Source organism: Dermacentor silvarum, chromosome 2, assembly GCF_013339745.2.
Source record: "Dermacentor silvarum isolate Dsil-2018 chromosome 2, BIME_Dsil_1.4, whole genome shotgun sequence".
NCBI lineage: Eukaryota > Metazoa > Arthropoda > Arachnida > Ixodida > Ixodidae > Dermacentor > Dermacentor silvarum.
Window position 1 is genome coordinate 66,613,611 of NC_051155.1, and position 22,341 is coordinate 66,635,951.

Consider the following 22,341-nt stretch of genomic DNA (forward strand, 5'->3'; position numbering starts at 1 on the left):
CAGCGATGTACTTCACCTGGCGGAAGATGCCATTGGCGTCCGAGTAGCCGTACATGCCCGTCTTGGTGTTGGAGGCGTCGCCCCGTTCTTTCTGGTAGGACTTGGTGCCGTACTGGTCAACGTTGTCGTAGCCGAAGCTGTACGGTTGCGGTGGCTGCGTTCAGAAATTGCGAATGAGTGAGATATTTATATGCTTTTGCACAAAGGTGACATGAAGAACAATAGCATTTATGCCTAACTTGTCATTTCTGCGCCGAGCGGCTTCAAAATGCCTCCTCAAGCTTAAAGGCATTTCTTAGCGAAACGTCGCTTTACGCATTGACGCACGAAATTAACTGGAACGCCAATACATTTCTCCGCAAAGTTCGGGAATTAATATCTCGAAACTGGTGTCATCCCGAGAATTCGTTCCAAGTGGATCCGCCTTGCGAACTCCACGGCTACAATTTGTAAATTGCAATATGGGCCATCAGGTAATTAGTCAACAATCTAATTAGTGATTTTTTGTTAATAAGTAGATTATGCATTTAAATTTTTGTGCAATTAATGGCCGCCTCTTCGAGTAGACCAGCTCATAAACTAGAATTCGGTTATCTGCCACAGGCAACCTTTAATAAATTTTGAAAGTGTTCGCTGAAACACCCTGTATTACCCCATTAGAGAATGGCTCGCGCCGGTGGCTGATTCTAACCAGGAATTTTGAAGAAACTGACTTCACTGTTACACACCAGTGTATCTAAATGGTCAACGCTTTCAAAAAATTGTTTGAAACGAACGACCTAGTTTCAACAAGGTTTCGTTTGCAACTTCGGGAGCGTACTTCCTTTATTACGGTACGCATTTATGACACTTAGTGTTGCACTATAGCAGTGCTTTGGCCTTGACAAATGTTGTAACGCAGCAACAAGTGCCGACTAAGTGCCGCAAATGCGTAAGCAATTACAAACAACTACTCTCTCTTGCTGACATGAAACCGTACAACTGATGCAAATTGAGCTCTATTTGAACAGAACGTTCAAGCGCGTTGATATTTCATTTGTTTCAAACGTACAGCAAAGCGTGCACACGTGCTTACACACTCTTATACAATTATACGATTATAATAACAGGTAGTAGGATTCTGAAAGTCATGGAATACATTTATGCCACCGCTTCGTGTCCACCTTTTCCATAACAAGACATTTGCATTATTTTCGCTTCTCTTAGGATGTGACGACGCCTGTCATATTACTCAAATGCACATATTAATTGCTCATAAGGAATTGTTTTTGCTTTTGTGACGGGAGCGCGCACAAGTTTGAAAGTGCTATTATTAGTATAATTTTAATTTCGGTGCTTGTCTTTTCACTTGTGTTGCTGGAGACCCGTCGAAAAAATTTTTTAAAGTTTTAAGTACACTTAAAGTAGTCGTCCTGATATTATAAAGAAAATACATGGATACGATGTTTCACTGAATGTCTAACGACCGGCTTCACTTCGTTCCAGTTTTTTATGACACAATTACAAATCGGAGTCGCCTAATTTGATGCCATTACGCCAGGACTAGATTTTAGACGCCACTAGGGCACATCACTTCCTGCAGAAAAGGCTGATACGTATCGTTATATAGATCATCAAGGGAAACAGGCACCACACAAGCATTTTTCTAGCCACTTGTATGGCTTACCCTGAGCGTAGTATCTACATCTATACTCAAGGTATTATTCTAGTTCTGGCAGGCTAACAGCGATTAAGCGACTATGCGTTCGCAGGTTATATGTGTCTGGAGGTCCTTACGTAATATTGTTCTTGCCGTGCGAATGTCCCGGCGTAGGCAGGGCCACCAAAAGCGCCACCAAGTCCACCACCAAATCCGCTGCCAAATCCGCCACCAACTCCTCCAAACCCGAACTGACCACCGCCGAGAGTTATGGAGACCATAGAAAGCGCGAGCACCTGTGAACAAAGCACAAAGTAACCCACATGATGTTACAGTGCTGTGGCTTGTCCCAGGTATGCTCCTAAGACTCCTTGTACAACACACTGCACATTATCTTCAAATTTTTTTGGAAATATACAGGGAAGTGATTACGCAAAATATTCATTCTGCGTATGAAGTACGGTGCATGTGTTTTGTAAATAAGTGATTTACTCAAATTCTTGTCATCTGCTTTCGCGAAATCTTACATTCAATTGATCTAGACCTCTGTGTCGTACCATAGGGGCGGAAGTAACCTTGAGATGTGTTTCAAAATCATTGAGATTGAGAGAAAATACCGGACGCGGCAGCAACATGGAAATGCACTGCACTTAGTACATCTTTATCTCTGCGTTAAAGCAAGGAAATGCATTCTTTAAACCATAGCGAACATTAGGATAAGATGGAGAGACAGACAAATGACAAGGAACTTTATTTATGGAGAGAGTTGTTTTTTTCACTCACATGGAGACGCAGTTTCTGGCATCTAACCGTGGTATTTCATTTGAAAAATTGTTTTTCAAGTTCATCACATAACAGTGCACAATAAAACCACCTTGAAGAGCTATTATATGCCATGGTCGTGTCAGGGTCACAGGAGGGTATAACATACGCAAACACATAGTGAAGACTTTTGGTACAACGCAATAACCCATACACCGTTTTTGCGCCTCGCATTCGCGGCGTGGATCAAGCAGCACTAACGCGAAGTTCATTCGCCATTGCTATACGCTGTAGAAAAATATCTTCTATATGCGTCAATCGCCACTGTAACATGCAGTGACATGGCTGTAATTAAGCGGTGGATAGCAGGCGCTGCCTTATCAGCAGAAGTAAATTTTCTTATGTTCCAAGGGGTGTACGCGCGCTATTCTAGCCAAATATGTGGTTGGCATGCGTCCTTGTATAGAGAGGCAAAATATATTGCTCTTTTTCTGTGGAGAAGAAAACCTGGTGCGAAAATTGGATTGTGATGAAGAGCGAATTGCGGTGAAATATGTAGCCTAAATCCCGCGGTCTCTTCAAGACAAAAACAGAAGTCACAGGCCAGCGCGGAAGTCACATTAGTCACAGAGCAAGCCGGTGGAGTGACTTCATAGTACATGTCGTAACGCCTGGTGGAATACAACACAACTGCAATGCAAAGCTTGCAGGTACCCATGCTACGCGGAGCGGATCTCACATCGTGCGACAAGCGGCATGACACCTGGTGCAATAATATGCAACTGCGATGCAGTGTGCACGTATCGACGCTACGCGGCGCGCACCTCACACCGCGTGTAATCTCGTGACTCCTCGGGCGCTAAGACACTTGTATAGGGCTTCGTTCCGCAGCAGGTGGAAAGCGATGGCGTGGCACAATGGTAGAGTTGCTGACTCCTGCGCAGAGCGTCCGTGTTTGATCATGGCAGGAACCTGGTATATTTTTGCTCATTCCTAATGATAGCTGCGACAGACACTGGCGGCGGCGGGCAACATCGCCGACCAAAATGGCAATTGGACTGAGTCCATAATAGCTTACGCTGTAAAAAAACGTAGTGAAAATAATAAACTTATTTAGAACGGGTGAAAAAATTTCGCTGCCACACACGGTTTCCGACCTCAATGCAAGTGTGCTGGGTTTATCCTGTACGTTCCGATCGTTAAAAAATATATGCCGCAGCTTGCATTTTATGAGAGAGCAACCGGCTGGCAACCTAAGTCCAATTTTGTTCCGCATTAGCGGTATGACCTCCAGGCCATAATTGTGAGCATTTCCTTGAATCGGTAGGTGTAAGACTGTGCATATAATGGTAGCTCCCCCAAGAACATCACTCGAAGAATTCCATGCTGGTACACCCACTTTCACCGTAGTCGAGGCTACTGATTTTGAGTAGTATTCTTACCTGAGCGAGGGCAACGGCTGCAGAAGACATGGTGACTGGGAGTATGGGTAAACCTTTCGGACACTAACACGTGCACGCAGAGATCTGCAGACGCTTGCTTCCCAGACGTGCTAATACGTCTGCTTTATCGTTCGCACAGCGTACACGTCAGTGTGTAAGGCACTGACAGTTGTGACTGACGCACAGTGCCACTGCCCAGCGTTTTATACTGCCATTTGTCCGTCGCAAGATGGTCGGCGCTTACGTGTGGCCTCCTTGACACTCGAGCCTCACGTTTCCTGTTGTTGTTTTGTTGCTGCTGCTGTCTTCACGGGCGCAGTGGCTTTCACCAACACGTTACATCTCGCTTCGTTCTGACACGGAGTAAAAAAAACGTAATGGTTACTGCGCGCAGCAAGACCCACGCAGACGCAAAAGAAGAACAAGGTCAACCGCATTCGCAGCGTTGTTGACAGTTTATAATATAATCTTCTGTTATCTGAATAGGTATAGCAGACATAATATAGAAGTTGGAAGCGAGAGTAAAATTAAATATATGATATGTGAGATATCACAGTACATCAGATAAGGAGATTTCGTTTATTTTTGAAAGTGACATACTACTGTTCTATAGTAAAAGAATGTCAAAAACCACATCGAATTCGTAGTCACGATATGTGTAATGACAGTGCAGCCACATCTTAAATGTAACCGACGTGCGAAATTCCAAGTGCGGAATGCGCTGACCTGTAAAATTCATGGCAACGTTTTGGTATGTCTTTTGCTTTCAGTCCATATGACTTATGATATTTGGCTTTGATTATGAGTCAGTTGGCATAATGATATTGAGTCTTATGGAGAATGTTATTTTAAATGGTCGGCGTATGCACCTATAGTTCAAGTTCTGCAATCACAACGCGCTGAACGTTACCAGCCCTTCTGAATAATAATAATAATAATAATAATAATAATAATAATAATAATAATAATAATAATAATAATAATAATAATAATAATAATAATAATAATAATAACAATAATAAGTACATGACTCTGTTGTCCACAATGTCAACGTACATGAGCTTACGGATGAAAAGATATATCTATTGTAGTATACTACATTATAAATACATAAGAGGTCTGTTAGAGAAGTATCCGACCTTTGGCTGCAGAAACAATACTGGCGTAACTGGAGCGTTGGAAGCATTCCGAGAAGGCCTCTATCGGAATGGAATTTAACTCAGCTGTCGTTGCAGCTATAATGTCCTCTCTTGTCTCAAATCGCGCTCCTTTCAATAGCCTCTTGATTTTGGGAAACAGCTAGACGTCGCAGGGGGCCATATCAGGAGACTAATGAGTCTGTTTAACTACAGGAGTCTGGTTTTTCGCCAAAAAGTGTGAATGAAGTGCGAGGAATGTGCAGGAGCATTGGCTTGATGGATACGCCAACTTGCTGTTGACCACAGCTCCGGTCTTTTGCGCCGCGCAGCATCACGTAGGCGACGGAAGACATCCCTGTAGTACTCTCTGTTGATCGTTTGACCTTGTGGTGCGTACTCGTGGTGTGCCACACCGTGGGATTCAAAGAAAGCAGTCAGCATCACTTTGACTTTGCTGCATACATGGCGAGTTTTCTTTGGTCTTGGTGACGTGAAATGCTTCCACTGTGACGACTAGGATTTGGTTTCCGGGTTGTAACCGTACACCCAAGACTCGTCACCAGTGATTATGGTCTTCATGAAGTCGGGGTCAGGGTTGGTGGAATCCAGCATGTCCTGTGAGACTTCAACACGAAGTTGCTTTTGCTCACCCGTGAGCAGCTTCGGCTCGAATTTCGCCGAAACTCTCTTCATTTCCAATTGTTCTGTCATAATGGAATGCGCAGAAAAAGTGCTGATGCCCACCTCTTCCGCAATTTCTCGAATAGTCATACGACGGTCCCGCATCACCACAGCATTCACTTCGGCAATAACCTGGCCATTTCGGCATGTTGATGGCCGACCGGAGCGTGGCTCACTCTCCGGCGATGTGCGGCCGTCTTTAAACCGGTTGTACCACTCCCTAATCTGTGTGCTGCTGACAGCATTGTCACCAAAAGCCGTCTGAATCTTCGGAATGGTTTTCACTTGGCTGTCGCCCAGTTTCTGCAAAATTTGAGGCAGTAGCGCTGCTTCAGTCGCTGCGTCATTTTCCTTGCAATAAAAAAACCGACGAGAGCACTGCGCACTACCTCCCTCAAACGCTGCGTCCCAGCAACTGAAGCTATCGGCAGGCGAGTAAAAATTCGCGCATGCGCACAAAGGTTCAAGGTCGGCTGATGCAAGCGCGCTTGTTTCATATCCTTCGGGTGTTCTAAAAAAATAAGGTCGGATACGTTTCTAACAGACCTCGTAAGAGGCTAAAGCATAATATTAGAAACAACAAAAATTGTCAGAACGTAAATTATGAAAAATATACAAAAAGTGCTTCACAAGCTAGGACAGTCACACTCGTACGTAAAGGTCGCTAGCTAAATGAACATTTTTCAATTTGACGTAACGCCAAAGTAGTGGAGTGGGCTAATATTCGTAGCTTCTATTCGTCACATATACCAAAGGTACAAACAAGCCAAGTGGCATGAAGAAAACCCTTAAGCCCTTTCAGCCCTGAATATTTTTAATGTGCAGAACATTTTTTCTTCGTTTTGTATTGATTTATTACGGCCTAAGAAGCACAAAATATTTAGTTTATTCGGAGTACCACATCAGCTTAAGATATGGCGTCATGTCCTATATATATAGGAGACCAGGGCTTAGTGGTTGTAAAGAGCAATATGAAGTATTTCGAAGTTGCATATTATTCTCGGCTGTATCACACATTTAAGTGTATAAAAACTTGCATGATGGTGATTTGACAGTGGTTCCTTTGCATCAGAGGCATCATGAATATTCTTCGTGCTGGTTATACACGGCTTATCATTGCACTTGAATGGCCTCTATCTTTGATAGTCGCTTTGTCGGATGTGTTTTCATCATAGATAGTCAATTCTTCTACTGCACAGAAACTATTGCTCCCCAAGCTTGCAAAAGCAAATTATATCCCCCTTTTCATCGTCATCGTCTTCTACCTCCAACACGCAGACTTCCTTCATAATTGCACTTGAAAGGCTTCCATCTATTTGATAGTCGCTTTATCGAATGTATTTTCGTCATAGGTGGCCAAATCTTCGTCTATTGTGAAGAAATTACTGCTCCTCAAGCCTGCAAAAGCAAACTGTGTGTAGCGCCCACCGACGCCGCAACGTGCCGATGCTAAGGTTGGCGCTCTCGGCCGGCGCCTTGGTGCCGGCGGCAAAAAATGACGAAAATAAAGTTGAGCGGCGCGTGCTCGATGAGTAATCATGGTGCGCGCTAGTCTGTTCTAAAAGCATGCTGCGCTGGTCCTCTTGTTCTGGCGCTCCGATGCGACCACTCGGTTCCGGATATGTGTATCCTGGTTTTCATCGTCATCTACCTCCAACACGCCCACTTCCTCCATTATTGCACTTGAATGGCTTCCATTTACTTGATAGTCACTTTGTCAGATGTATTTTCGCCATATATGGCAAATTCTTCGTCTACTGTGCAGCAATTAGTGCTCCCCTAGCCTGCAAAGGCAAACTGTATATCCTGCCTTGCATCGTCATCGTCTTCTACCTCCAACACGCACACTTACTATAGTGCAGCAAACATATTTGGGTCCTTGATACACAAACTTATTACTATAGGAGTCCCCATTCCATTGAATACAGAAGTTCAGGCTGACTTACCGCCTTGGGAATAATAACACAAGAAATCGGAAGCTGTTATAAGCAACAGCGTCCTCAGTGTACATTCAACTTATTCAGGGCCCTTGACAACCATTGAGCCCTGGTGTCCTATATTTAGGACACGCAGATCATGGCGCGCTGCGGGGTATGCGCAAATAATGGGCAAAAGTTCCCGATATAAAAATACACTCCTAACCATATCAGAAACAACACACAAAATTATGATTGCAACCCAGACAATAGGTATTGAGCAAAATATTATCAAAAGACGCGGAAACTGCTGCAGTCGTGTTTCTTGCCTTCCGCCATTTTGATTTCACCGCTAGGGCATTCTGAGAAAGACAAGGATGAAGAAACTGTCGTTATGCTGGCGGAGGTGTATGGAGAATAGCTTAAATTCTTTTTTGAGTTTGCTAACCATTTGCGTAACGATTAAGAACAATTTCTTTTCGTGTCCTTTATATAGGACGCCAGGGCCTAAAGGGTTAAATTCCAATGTGAGCGACGCACACTATTTATTTATTATATGTTTAAGTCTAAATATGTTTATTTAATTGCGGTTACCATAAAAATACATTAAAGAGCACTAGAACTTAGTACTGATATTATAGCAATGTCTAAACGTTTACACTCGTGGTAACACGTATTCTTGTTTTACCTAAAGTTCTTTTTTTTTGCAACTTTTCAAATTTTGCAGCCATTTTAAGTTCATTTTGAAGTTATGTCGTTTAAAATAGAACCAACTGAAAAAGTTATGTAATCCCTGCTTCATACGTCTACACTGTCAGTGGGCTTTGCATCACGGTGTGCTAGACAAGATGCAATACTTTCAGCTATTCTGTAAAAATTTTAGGGAAACTTGTTTTCCTACTTGAGGAGCAGTATCAACATATTTCAATGTCCTAACAGGTAACACTTTCACCTAGTGGTATAACACATTACAGCTGCTTGTCCAGTGAGAGGAGATGATGCTATTCATAATCCGCCGATGTGGTGCAGTTAGTGTAGAAGTATTCATTTTCAGTTGACATTGTCTGATTCTGTCGTAGCGAGAAATGTTTTTCGATACTGCTTATAACACCATACCGAAATTCAATGCAGTGATATTTGGTTAAAACGTGGGCAATAATGTTCCTAGATAAGATGTTTACTCTTGAAAGTGATCTGCGAAGCGGACAGAGTACTGATAGCTTCGTGCGCGCTGTGTTCTCGCCGCTTAGTTCGCATTGAAGCCAGAGGCACCACGAAGGTCAATGCACTCGCTGCTGCAGCCGCGCTTTCTCACTCCAGTGTTTTGAGAGCAAGTGTGCGGGTCATCGCGTTAGATGCGTTTATGTTTGCTATTGTGCGCGTGAAACCATGCTTATTCATTTAGTTAGTAGTCGAATGTTTACAAGTTTACGCGGCCGGCAAAACGACAATCCTCACTTCATATGGCTGTCTACTAATTTGATATCACACTCGATGCTTCGCCTTTTAGTGGAAACTGCGACATTTTAATACTCCCGCGAATATCGATTGTTGCGTCTTCCATCGCGACCTGACCCGATCCTGATGGTGGGGCACTCTCTTAAAGCGCTACGTGCCACGAAGACAGGATGGAAGAAATTGGCACGCTGTCGCTTTTAGGAAAGAAAGACAGAAACTGTCTGAGCGGATAATATGGGCGGTTGAGTTTTGATCGCGAGGAATGAGCACTTGAAGTGCAGTTTTAATGCGAAATGGCCCATGGAGTGAAAAAGCCGGCGTCTGTCACCTGGACAGGCAAAAATGGCACATAAATTCCCATTCGCTGCGACGCTATACTTCACGAGCGCGCCTCGATTGAGCAGAGCGGGCGAAAGGGTACACCTGCTGAAGCAATGGCGCGCCAGGTGTTGCGTGAGGGGAGAGGGCATCGGCGTGACGGCAGCTTACCCTAAGTCTCGGAAGCCTGTGTTAACCGTGCGTTCCTTGTCCGCGCAAATTCCCGCCTGCGTTCTAACTATGCCCCGGTCAAGCCAATGGCCCAGTGTGTGATCGCGCTCGCTTGCCCTCGAGGAGTTCATAACTCGAAGCACAGCTCAGCCACGTTCAATTGGACATTATTGTTTTCGCATTTGCAATTGATAAGAAGTGCTTAGGTTTCGTCGGATTTTTTTACAGTAGCAATCGTAGCAGCGCTCGAGGCGCGAAAACGCCGTTGCTGCCGATGCTAAACGACGCATCCGCAGCTCGCGCACGGTAGACTTAGAGGGCGTCTACAGGCGCCGACTGTTAACGCACGTTCACACCGAAGGCGGGGCGGCCAAAGCGGGTGGGTGGGGGCACGAAAAGCGGCGAATACCTCCTCGCCGAGCGGGCATAGCGGGTGGAAAACGAGGCGGCGAGCCCGATCGCCCTCGGACCGATTTTTTCCGCCCCGCCGGAACTTTCCGCTTTCCGCAGCCAATCAGGGCTTTAGGAGAAAAGCAGGCTCAAAATGGCGTCCACCGAGCCAGCTGGATTTTGCGCTGCACTTTTCATCGACACAATCAAATGTTACCCGATGCTGTATGACAAGACACACAACAGATACAATCAGATATGGAAGAAAATAGCGCAAGATCTGGGCGTGAACGGTAAGTTCACAGGGCAGCTCGTTCCTCTTACATGTTTTTTTTCCGTGTCATTGCATGAATACGTTTTATCCCTGTGGTTAAGAGATCGTTCAGTGCATGCGTAGCCGTCAGGGCAACCTTCGAATTTTGGCTTAAACCGGTACACGCAGGCTTCCATCCTTGCATGACGCAATACGGCAACGATCTCTATAGATGCGTCGGTAAATTCCTTGTTGGCGTAACCTATTTCTCCGCGCACGGGCGCTATACGTCGTACAGACTTTCTCGCACCTGCGGCGCTCGTGCTGTATCAGTCATGACAGATTATACATTTGTCGCGACATACGGCGCTCTACCTTCAAAATAACATCACTAATTTTCGCGGGGGAGCAGTAGCGGCCGTAGTAAAGACCAGGCCTGCTTTTCTGGAGCAGTATCATCGATCGTGCCAGTCTTTTCCTTGCGTGTAACCATGCGGCTCGAGAGCTTGTTAAAACTTACGGAAATTTCAACCGTCGACACGGGTCTAAATTGCGTGAGTATTTGTACGCGAGCACTTGTGCACATTTGTAAACACACGTTATCGCTGTTTACACGCTTGCGAAAATGAGCTGGAGCCCGGAAGCAGCGTCCTAAAATAAACAATCTAGCGGCATACATGCAGAGGCGAGTGTGCAAACGCAGATGCGCTATGACCATCGCGTTACTGCAGCCTAAATACGGCGCAACTGTTTTGCATTCCTGAAAATTTTGTTGGTTTAGATCAAGGACAGATTAGGGGAACATTACACCCCGGTGCAGGAGCGTAGCCGGGATTCTATTTCCCAAAGAGGTGGCGAGGGGGGGGTCAACGGCCCCCATATGTGTTTGCACGCGATACATGCACCTATGTTGTTTGTAAAAAACTTGCAGGAGGCGTTCTCCCCCTGCCCTCCCCCCTAGCTATGCCAATGCTGCGATAGACTGGTAGAAATACTGCTGGTAACGCGATAGGGAAGTATTTGTTTTAGTGAGCAAATGCACAGGCGCCATTCAGCACTGTATTGTAGCAATTTCTTTTTTCTACACAGCTGCAACGTGCCAGAAAAATTTCAAAAATCTCAAGGATCGTTTTAGAAAACTGCAACAAGATATGAAACAGAAGACCAGAAGTGGGGCTGGCACGAATGATGTCCCCACAATTATGTGGAAACACTTCGAAGCTATGTTTCCAATTATGTAAAAAGTGTACCAGGAGCCCATGAAAGTGCTGGAACCAGACTGATTCCTCAGTAACCAAGATATTCTGTAGTATGTGGCCTGCACTTTAAAGCACAGCATTACTTCCTGGATGGCTTAGTTTTTGTGAAACTCTGCCTTTACAGCCTTTGGAGCAACCTGGAATTCCAGGCGTCTCAACGGTAAGTTCTATGCACTTGATTCCATTAAGAAATAAACTCCTTTTTACAACTTCAGTATTAATTGTTATCATAATACCTTAATGTATTATAATGAATATTATAATTTTCTGTTATTCTTAACAAGCCTTGCAAAATAAGGCTACATGTGATCTCATTTCTGTATGAAAACATCACTGCTGATGCATACAGTAGTTTTTATAAGCCAGCTGTTTTCTCCCGCAATACAGGCATTAAATCCGCATAAAGAATAAGTAAAGAAGTCCAGAGCATTTAGAGCATTTATAGAACTTCAGCATGAAAAATGGGTTTGTTCGCACTTGATGAGAATGGAAGGGCCAGCAGACGGAGGCAACATTAGCCAAGATGAAGGACTGCAGTTTTTATACAATGAAACGCTGGGCCAAGTGTGTCTGGAGCAAGGTGGCAGCAGCTCGACCGACAGAAGTATCCGTCCTACTCCAACTGACAATTTCTGCACTGTGAAAAGTGGTCATCCGACTGGAAGTGACAACTTTGAAACGTAAACATTTCACAACTTACTTCAGGCTGCAATAATGAAACAAAAAGATACACATTTACACATGTCTGTTAGATGCATACTGTACGAACTATGGTATTTATTCACACAGGTCCGAGAGGAAGATGCACAAGGTAGAAATGTGGAGGAGCAAAATGCAAGGCAAGGAAGTTGCTGCATATGCAGTGTGCAAATAGTGAGAGGTACAGTGTGTTTATCATTTTCAAACCTTCAATTTCAGCTGTGCGCCAAGACCACGCAAGTCATGGCGAGCATAAAAGAAACAGAAGGCGTAAGTTCTGAAACATTTTGGTCTAGAGCACATAAATAAAAAAAAGTCGCCAGATCCCACGCAGTGTGTGAATTGATGTTATGTGAAGCAGTGTGCGGGGAGGGGAGCCTGCCAAGTTAACGAAACGACCATGACAACACCAAGACGTAGGCGGCTGTTTCATGACCTACGTGACACGCATGTCATGACATTCATGTCATGAGTCCTCAGCAGTCCCTTGAGCTACGCCTAAGAGACCTAAAGGCAAAATCCTTAGTCATGCTCATGCTATGACTCTGACCATCAAACTATAGCCTTTTCCTTCAGTTAGTACCACATCCGAACATATTCAATTGGTTTTTGAGTGTTCATCTTTTTTCGCTGAGTCATTGACATTTTTGCTGAGACATCGTCATACTTCTACCACCATCCTTTATTGTTTGGTGGTTATATCATAATGCTTATGATAATGGTAATATGAAAATTACATTAGACAATAATAGTGTAATATTACTGAAGCTACTCCAAAATACTACAAAATATTCATATAGATATGCAAATATATACAAATATATGTATATATATATATATATATATATATACAAATGTGCGCAAGAGTATACAAAAATAGATACTACAAGATATCTTGAAATACAATAATAGTGACAAAGATAAATAATAACACCAAGAAATGGTCTCGTATGTTACGTATGCTGCCTTTTTCAATATAAATATTTTGGGCGATTAGTTTGTTCAAGAAAAAATGCAATGCAGGACGTAACATTTGTCGTCCATGTTCAGCGCGACAAAACGGACGCACCAACTTTCCCTGTTGCGAAGTGGATATACAACGGTATTCTGAAAGACGGTTTGTTCAGAACAGCATTTTCACAGCTCTATACAGGTTTCTTGTATCTAAGAAATCTGGCACTGGAATAATCTTAAACTGTCGGAAAAGCGTGAGCATTATATCTACATTGATGATATGACGAACGCTTTCTTTTGTATTACGCGAAGTTTGTTAACGTTAAACAATGTGGTATTTCCCTATACCAAGAAACAATAGCTAATATGTCATGAGAACTGTGTGTTGTAGATCAATAATTCAATTGATACAAGAAGCTGTGATTGAAACTTTGCTAGCATAACGACGCACTTATTTAGATATCACATAACCGAGGTGACGTGAGGATCCTAGCTCATGTTTTAACAGCAAAGTTCTTTAAGCTAGCCGTAAAAAGTACGGTGTTTCACAGAAAGCCCGCCGCGCCGTAGCCATGGCAACCAGCGACGCCACAGCTGCTAGAACACCTGGCGTAACCTACCGCCTGTGTACTGCGCATGCGCCGACAGCAAGCAACGTCTATGTAAAGCCTGTTTCACATACAAGCGATTGAGCGAACGGAGCGAGCAGCGGCGCGGCGCTGCGAAGCTTTTCGCGAGGTTTCGTTTCACATCCATTGCCGCCGCGCATTTTCCACCGTTGCGAATACCATCCTATGTGCAGGCTTTCCCGCACTAGTCGTCCACTCACGTGGCGAGGCGGGCCGTCATTGGTTCGGAAGCGGTTCTGCCGCGCTGCCGCCCCTGTGGTTACAAGTGGTCTACTTGCCTGTGCCATTTCGATGACGTTGTCATTTTCTCGCCTACGTTCTCCAGTCATCTAAGTAGCCTCTTGGCTATTCTGCTTATCCTTTGCAATGCAGGTCATCAACTTAACTCTGCCAAATGCCGCTTCGGTCGCCGCGAGATCACTGTACTTGGCCATCTTGTCGATACTACAGGTGTACGGGATGACCCTGCCAATGTTAGCGGTGTTGCCAACTTTCCGACACCTCGCTCTACTCAGGACGTCCGTTACTTTTTGGGTCTGTGTTCTTATTTTCGGCGGTTTGTGAAAGATTTTGCCGCGCTAGCACGGCCCCTCACCTGCCTTCTTAAGAAAGACGCGACTTTTTCTTGGGGTCCTGCACAAGCATCCGCCTTCTCACAGCTGATTGGAATACTGACATCACCACCAGTGTTGGCTGACTTCAACGAATCTGCTCCCACAGAAATCCGTACCGACGCCAGTGGCCATAGAATTGGCGCAATTCTAACCCAATGCCAGCATGGTCAAGACTGCGTTATTGCTTATGCCAGTTGCCTTCTTTCCTCGGCTGAGCAAAACTATTCGATCACAGAGAAAGGGTGTCTCGCTCTAGTTTCTAGAGAGTGTCTCACTCAGCCGTAGATTGCCTCTACAGCCGACCCTTCACCGTCATTACTTGCCACCATGCTCTATGCTGGCTGTCTTCTCTCAAAGATCGCACTGGTCGCCTTGGTCGTTGGGCACTGCGACTTTAAGAATAATCATGTACCGTCGTTTACAAGTCTCGCCGCTTGCACCAGGATGCCGACTGCCTCTCCAGATACCCCGCAGATCCACAGGACGCTTCCCTGAGCGACTCCAGCCCGTGTGTTCTTTCCATCTTTCAACTCTTCAACATCGCTCCCTAACAAAGCCTTGACGCGTCTCTACGCAAGATCATCGAAAGTTTGCACTCCCACGCTCCTGATCATTCCCTCCGCCTCTTTGTACTTCAAAACGACGCGTTCTATCGTCGCAGTATACTCCCTGACGGTCCTGACCTGTTGTTAGTCATCCCGGCTCACCTCCGTTTCACTGTCCTGGCGCATCTTCACGACGCACAAACGGCGGGACATCTTGGCGTGTCACGCACATACGACCGCGCACGCCGCCGTTTCTATTGGCCTGGGATGTCCCGCGCAGTGCACCGTTACGTGGGCTCATGCGTCCTTTGTCAGCGCCGAAAAAAGGTGACTCTGCCGCCTACAGGCCATCTTCAGCCTCTGGATATTCCGTACGAGCCTTTTCACCGCTACGGCCTCGAATTACTTGGTCCGTTTCCCCTATCCGCATCTGGAAACAAGTGGGTCGCCGTTGCCACAGATTATGCGACGCTGTTTGCCAGTACGTGTGCACTTCCCACTAGCTGTGCCACCGACGTTGCAGACTTCTTGGTGCATAAAATCATAATCCAGCACGGACCTTCTCGGCAACTGCTCACTGACCGGGCCAGACAGTTCCTGTCCAGGGTGATCGCTGACATTGGAAGATCTGCGCTACGCAACATAAACTGACTATAGCCTACCATCCACAGACGAGCGGCTTGACAGAACGCCTGAACCGCACTCTTACCGACATGCTGGCCATGTATGTGTCTGCTGTCCACCACGACTGGGACGTTGCACTACCATTTGTGACATTCGCGTACAACACTTCCAGGCGTGAGACCGCTGGTTATTCGCCGTTTTATCTCTTATACGGTCGAAACCCTACATTGCCCATAAACACGCTGGTGCCTTCTTCTGGGTGCCCACCCATTGAATATGCTCGAGACACCATTGTACGTGCCGTCCATGCACGGCAAGTTTCTCCCACTCGACTTTCTAAGTCCCAAATCCCATAGCAGTCTCGCTACAACAGCTACCACAGGGCCACCCACTTTGTCCGTGGAACGCTCCTTCTCCTGTGTTCCCCAGCACGACGTGTCGGCTTATCCGCAAAACTGCTCTTCCAGTACGCCGGTCCATATCGGGTGTGCCGCCAAGTCACTGATGTCACTTAGGAAATCGCTCCACTACTGCCTTTGTCATCCTCTGCTCATCCCCGCAAGGACATTGTACACGTTGTCCGTCTCAAGCTATATCGTGCCCCAGACACCTATTAATACCTTGTGTGCTAGTTTTATTTTTTTTTTCATGTAGCCTTCGTTCACCTGCACCGAGTCGGTGCTTTCGCCGCCGGGATGTAGTGTTATGGGCCAGTTGTCCGGCGGACAAAGAAGATGCGGAAGCATAGAGCCGAAGAGACGAGGAAGAAGTGAAACAGTGGCTCGCCATCTTTCTTGTTGCTGTCCAGCTTTTAGTCTTCTTGCATAGAGTTTCTCACTATAACACCTACAGGTTAAACTGGCGCCACCGTCTATGCGAGTTTCTTAAAGGACTGCCGTGCCCTCATGGGAATGACGGGATATCAGCCTGCGAGGCTTGTGTTGGCTGGTGTTGTACGAGGCTTCGTATAAAACGTGGATATGGCTACACAAATAACGCGTTCTTAAAATAAAATCTACATAAAAGGCTTTCATTCACCCATATTACATCTCTCAATAAAGTTTACTCACATACAATGCAGCATCAAGCGAAGAAAAGCAAGAACAGACGACAAGTTGTTCCAAAGCGAGCGAGAATCTCGTCGTCTTTAGCGGCCAGCTGATACTTTTTACGTTTCATAGAATTGTGCATCCAATACTATGTCCTCAAAATTAAACAAAACATGTTTTTTGTGTAATAATAAAGCTAAAGTAGTTTTTTACGTCCTGTTTTATCAGGAAAAGAATCATTGTGACAGACGGAACGGTGCTAGCCAGGCGCGTCTTCAAGGCGTTCTGGCTCTCCAAGAACGATGCCAATCCGAATCCACAATATACCGGCATTCCCTTGCATACCACGGCGCAGCAGCGCCACATTTCCCTCTAGGTTTAATAGTTTGAAACTCTATGTCTCCTTGTACATAATGTAAATGCACTCGCTTTTCTGTAAATATCCCCGTAACAATATTAACCCTTCACTGCAGTCAGTTCGTTTCATAACCAAACAATCGGCGAGAATCGCCCACAGCGAAGAGCCGCCGTGTACATTGCAATGCGCACTACCGGCCGCCCATCCACGCTAACGCCGTGACGGTGCTGCCATATTCGGCACCGAATTCTACAAGTTAAGGACAGCAAAAAGATCAATGGAAAGAAAAATGTTAGGCCTCACGCTAAGATAATGGAAAAGAGCGGTGTCGATCAGAGAGCAAACGGGGATAGCGGATATTCTACGTGACATTAAAAGAAAGAAATGGAGCTGGGCAGGCCATGTAATGGAAGGATAGATAACCGGTGGACCATAAGAGTTACAGAATGGATACCAAAGAAGGGAAGCGCCGTCTAAGACGGCAGAAAAGCAAGTGGTGTGATGAAGTTAGGAAATTTGCAGGCGCATATTGGAATCAGCTAGCGCAAGACAGGTGTAATTCGCAGGGAGAGGCCTTCGTCATGCAGTGGACATAAATATAAGCTGATGATGATGATGATTCTACAACCCGTGTTCGCGTTCCTCTGCGGCACTAGCGCCATCGCGTCAGGACGCTTATGTTCAGTGAGTTTAGACTTTCATTTTAGATCGCCAGTGTATTGTTCTCAACCTTTGTCCGCTATTTTCCCCGGCCGTGCCTCGACCTCCGTCGCATTCGTAATCTAGCGCCAACACACTTCGTGGGTTCTAGTCTTGATTTCTTGACAAGTTCGTTAAAGGGATACGGACACAAAAGTTGGCGGGTGGTTTTTGCGTCGGAACAAAGGTTGAACTGTTAAAAATGACGAATACAACAAGCCGCTTTGAAAAAAAAGAACGAGAAACATATTTCCTTTTGCAATTTTCTGTTGCACCTTGCCTCCAAGCGGACGCCGGCAGAAGATGAAATTTGACGTCATAACACCCACCCGCGCGTGCTCGCGCGGCTAAAGTCCGCCACAGCCGTCGCAGTGTTTCCGCGGGTGTCGGTCTCTTGTAGCGTTTGTTTAACCGCTTTCGCGATCTTCGCACGTGGTCCGTCTGAAACATTATCACCGTGGGCGCTCCACGCAGGTGGTGCGTCTCACATGCGCCTTCCCGCGGTCGTCGCTCTTTATGGACGCGTTCGTCGCGGCGGAAGGAAATGCCCAGACATTCCTCTTATAACAGCATCGTCGTTCATGACACGTCGTCACACACGTTTCTCAGACACAAGAAGTTGCGTAAACTTTGGATACCTGGCTGTCAGCTATCACGCCCAGCCTGGAGACTTCTAAAAAATTACTTCATTTGCGCGGACTACTTCGTCAACGATGATTATGTGACCAGCCCGGCTGTGCTGAAAAGCCTCGGCATGCCGCTCAAACGGTAACGCCTAAAGCCTGACGCTGTGCCATCGGTCTTTCCACGAAAAAGCAAGCCAGAAATGATCAGCGGCGCGTTTGAAAAGAGGAGGAGAAAAAATGTCGGTACTGTTTTCGTTCGCTTGGAGCCTTCTTATGCAGTGTGAGGGCGAGGCTGGGGCGAGATGACCGAGGTTGGACACGAAGGCAGTAATGTCTTTAAAAATGTTTGCAAAGCATAGTAAAACAATACAAGGCTAGCGCGCGCGAGCGCGACTCACGAGATCAGTTCTACACGGCAGCGGGGCAGACACACACACAGCTCTGCTTCCCCACAGGCTAAAAACGAAAAAAAAAAAACTAGGGAGAACGCCAGACAGGTGCTGCCATCTGTCGTGCGGCTGGCGAAGTGGACGTGAGAGTCTCGTAGGTACTGATGCCTCACAGAGTAGCTCACGCCGACGGCATAAACTACTATTCAGTCATCCACTCATTGCTGAAGTACCCCGCTACTGCCTCGCCTGCGTGCGCTCATAAAAGGCAAGTTTACAGAGTAAATGACAAATAATTCTTACACAAGTGTCTGGTGCAGAGCGAAATCTGCGCGCTACGGTTCGCGAAAAACTGACCGGCACTTCCACGGCCGCCTGCTCTTCTTCGTCGCTTGACGCGGAAGGCTCGTAACCGTAAGCGGTAATATTTCTTGCCAAGTTGGAATGGTCGTCGTCTTCAGGAGTGTACCCATCGCTGGTAGAGGCACCAGAACTCGAGTCCATGCTCGCGATGGCGGTGTCGGCGCGCGTCGAATACCGCGGCCGGCCGGCTGGCTATCCGGACGAGGGTGTCGTGACGTCACGCCTTCCAACTCCCGCAGGTCGGGCGGCGAGGCGCACGCTCACAAAAACGCCAAAAATAAAGCCATCGGCTCAAAAATTAGCTAAGTTGCCACTTCTTTTCGGTGTAATTACACACTGAGGATTCATTTTGAGCATTTTCGCAATATTTTGAGATTTTGTGTCCGTATCCCTTTAAGTCATCGATGGACGTGATTCAGAGACAAACTGGCCTCTGCTCGCGTTTATTTTCACGCTCAAGGGCACAAAAGATGAAAATAACGTGTTATTGAAACACATTTCAGTCTACGTCTAAAGGTAACGAATTCCAACATATGGGCGTACATGAATGTAACATGAGTTGTTTGTCGGATCAGTTTTTGAAAGAGAACTAAAAATTTTTAAACAACTTGCACGTTTTTCATCCCTTTTTTCTTGGGACTAACTCTCAGACAAATGCTGGGGTTCCTAACCCGCCCCGCGCCGTTTGGCGTGTAAAGAAGCATTTTATCGTAGAACTGTATCTTTTGGGGAGCGTGCACGTTATGGCTGAAAAAAAATGTAATTGAAACGCAATTTTTATGGCGAATATAAACAACGTGTGAAAGGCTGCACAGGACGCACGGAATGATACAGACCAGCTTGTGGCATTTACTGTATTTGTGCAATGGTAAAAAACGGTTACTGAAACTAACGACAAATTAATCGCTTACGTTTCAGCAATTGCTAAATTACTCTCGTGGGGTAGTAATTGTTCTTCGAAATCAATTACATTCTTATATGAATCAGTTGTATGAAACAGGTCACTTTGTTTCTGTAGCGTGTGCAAGTATGCAACTAAGACAGTCGTCGTCAATCACTACCTCGAAGTGCAGGCAGTAAATAGAAGGTCAGCGTTGCCAGGTGCAGAATAGAGCACTGAACGGACCAATTTTGTCAGCCTGGGCCCGCCCGGGCCCATTTTTACGTTGGGCTGCCCGCCCGAGCCCCACCAAACATTTTATGGCGAGACCAGGGCCCGGTACGGGCCCGTAAATAATCTACGTTACCCGCCCGGCCCGGCTCGCCACCCCTTTACCTTAGGCACAAGCCCGGCCCGGCCCGGCCCGGTTTGAAACCGGCCCGAACCCGGTCCGAGACCGCAAAAGACCACCGAACGGCAATAAAATAAAAAAGAAAGAAGAGAATGAAATGAATTTACTCCTATGGCATAAATACATGTCATGCAAATATGAACATCATTTGAGTGGTCTGAACGCAAATACCAGCGCGCAAAGTAGTACGAATGACCCTGCTGAGCGGTATCGCCAGCCGATTCCAACGGCGAGACCTTGATGCGGCCCAATCCACTTCTTTCACAGCGCCGCCACAGTATTTTTGTACGTCGGGCGCCTCACTGCAAAGCATGCGCCGCCCCAACCGCTCCTCCCAGTCAACCGTCTTCTAGAACAGGATAGCAGAAGCGCAGCCAAGACCGGTCGTGAGCGCTGCGGATGGATGGAGTAAATAGAGAATGAAAGCTTCGCGTTCCTCCATAGTGCAGCCTAATGCGCCTCTGCTAGGCGGCCGATTGAGAACATGCATGCAATCATGGATGGACGCAGTGCCATATTTTAGCCGCGTGACGATTTATCTTATCTTACTAGTGATGGTTTTGCCAATTCGGATTTGAAGAATCAGCAAGTCGTGAACGCGCTTACACCGCGCTCAAAGCATTAATTACATTGATTCGGGTAAGGAATACAAAGACATCATTTAGGTTGAGGAGACTTCAGTCTTTCTGGACTTTTACATTTTGTTCAAACAGCGCAAAACACGGCAGAAGAAGCAAAGGGAAGTACACTGCTAGCTTCCAGCGGCGCCGGGGCAAAATATTTTTTTATAGTCGAGACGCGCGAGGATAACTCGCTGCACGTTACATGCACACCACCAGAAAGTCCGAGCCCAGCCCTAGCACGCGTCAAAAAAGCACCTGCCGTGCCCGATCCCGTAAAAAAAAAACTGCCCTACCCGGCTCGAAGCGGCTCGGGCTTTCGGTTAAGCCCGAGCCCGTGCAGTGCTCTAGTGGAGAATGTCACCGCGAAGCGTTCCAATTCGGTGACCGTATGGTGCCATCAGCATCAGTAACCGAAGGGATTCTGTAGGCGAAACTTTCTGGCATCCGCCGTGTAGCTTTAAGGGTATAGCATCGGCGTGCGTGCCACTGACATCAATGTGAAACTCAGTTTTAGGCTCAGTATAAAAATTGCGCAATATTACATAGGAGGTGAGCAGAAATTATTGTTGGCTGAATGCGAAGCAATACAGATAGCCCATGCCAATTGCGTGTCCTTGTGACGCAGCGAGGCAACTTGTACTTCATTAGCTGTATCCGGTGACCGCTTTTCACCGACCAAAAATTTACAAATTATCGCTTGGCGTAAGAAGGGCCTGCGTGTATCGAAAGTTTCTCGAATGTTGTCGATGTTTATATCCATTGTCTGTTGTCACACAACCTTGTGCAATCCGATTTTATGCGCGAAGCAAATTGTGTAGTACTTTCTGTTTTTTCTGGGCACATGCATTCACCCAATGAAGAGTTAGTTTTGTGATTCGCAGTTTTGGTACTGCGTATTTCGCCGTCACTAGAAGGTGACGATATAAACATAGACATTACAACATTAGACATCATAACATTAGACATTATAACATAAGCTGCGGATGTCTTGTGACGTTTTTTTGGTTTATTGATAGTCACAAGCTGCTCCACGCTTTGAGTGCCGGGTCACATGCCCCATTTTTCACACGCAAAAAAACAAAAGGAGTGTTTGACGATTGCTGAAGCAGGCTTTTATTTACATTTTGGGTTATTTCCCCTGGCAGCACACAGTCATAACTACACTGTACACAAGAAACATCCAGCCTCTGAGAGCAGCTGGCACGCCTGTTCCTTTGACAAAGGAACAGCGTCAGAGGCCGGAAAAATTATTCAGCAGACGGTTCCCCACGTCACACTCTTGACTATCCAGACCAAGGGCCAGAAGAGGAGGCGCTTGTGTAGCGAGAGGAGTAGGGAGAGGAGCCACCAATGATGCGGTACTGCGGGCCAGCGGGGAGAGGGTTGGCATTGTAGACCGCGTCGGCACTGGCTCCAGGGGCGGTTCCGGGCTCGTTGGTGTCAATCTTT

General features: G+C 46.2%; 1 protein-coding gene across 1 annotated transcript in view; it reads right to left on the minus strand.

Annotated features, from left to right (window-relative positions):
- The window catches only part of LOC119440108 (pupal cuticle protein 36), a 28,782-nt gene that overhangs the window by 2,480 nt on the left and 3,961 nt on the right, over positions 1-22,341 (minus strand). The window contains exon 3 of the mRNA XM_049662757.1: positions 17-154. Coding sequence (XP_049518714.1) covers positions 17-154 — 138 coding nt within the window. The remainder of the gene's footprint in view (positions 1-16; positions 155-22,341) is intronic.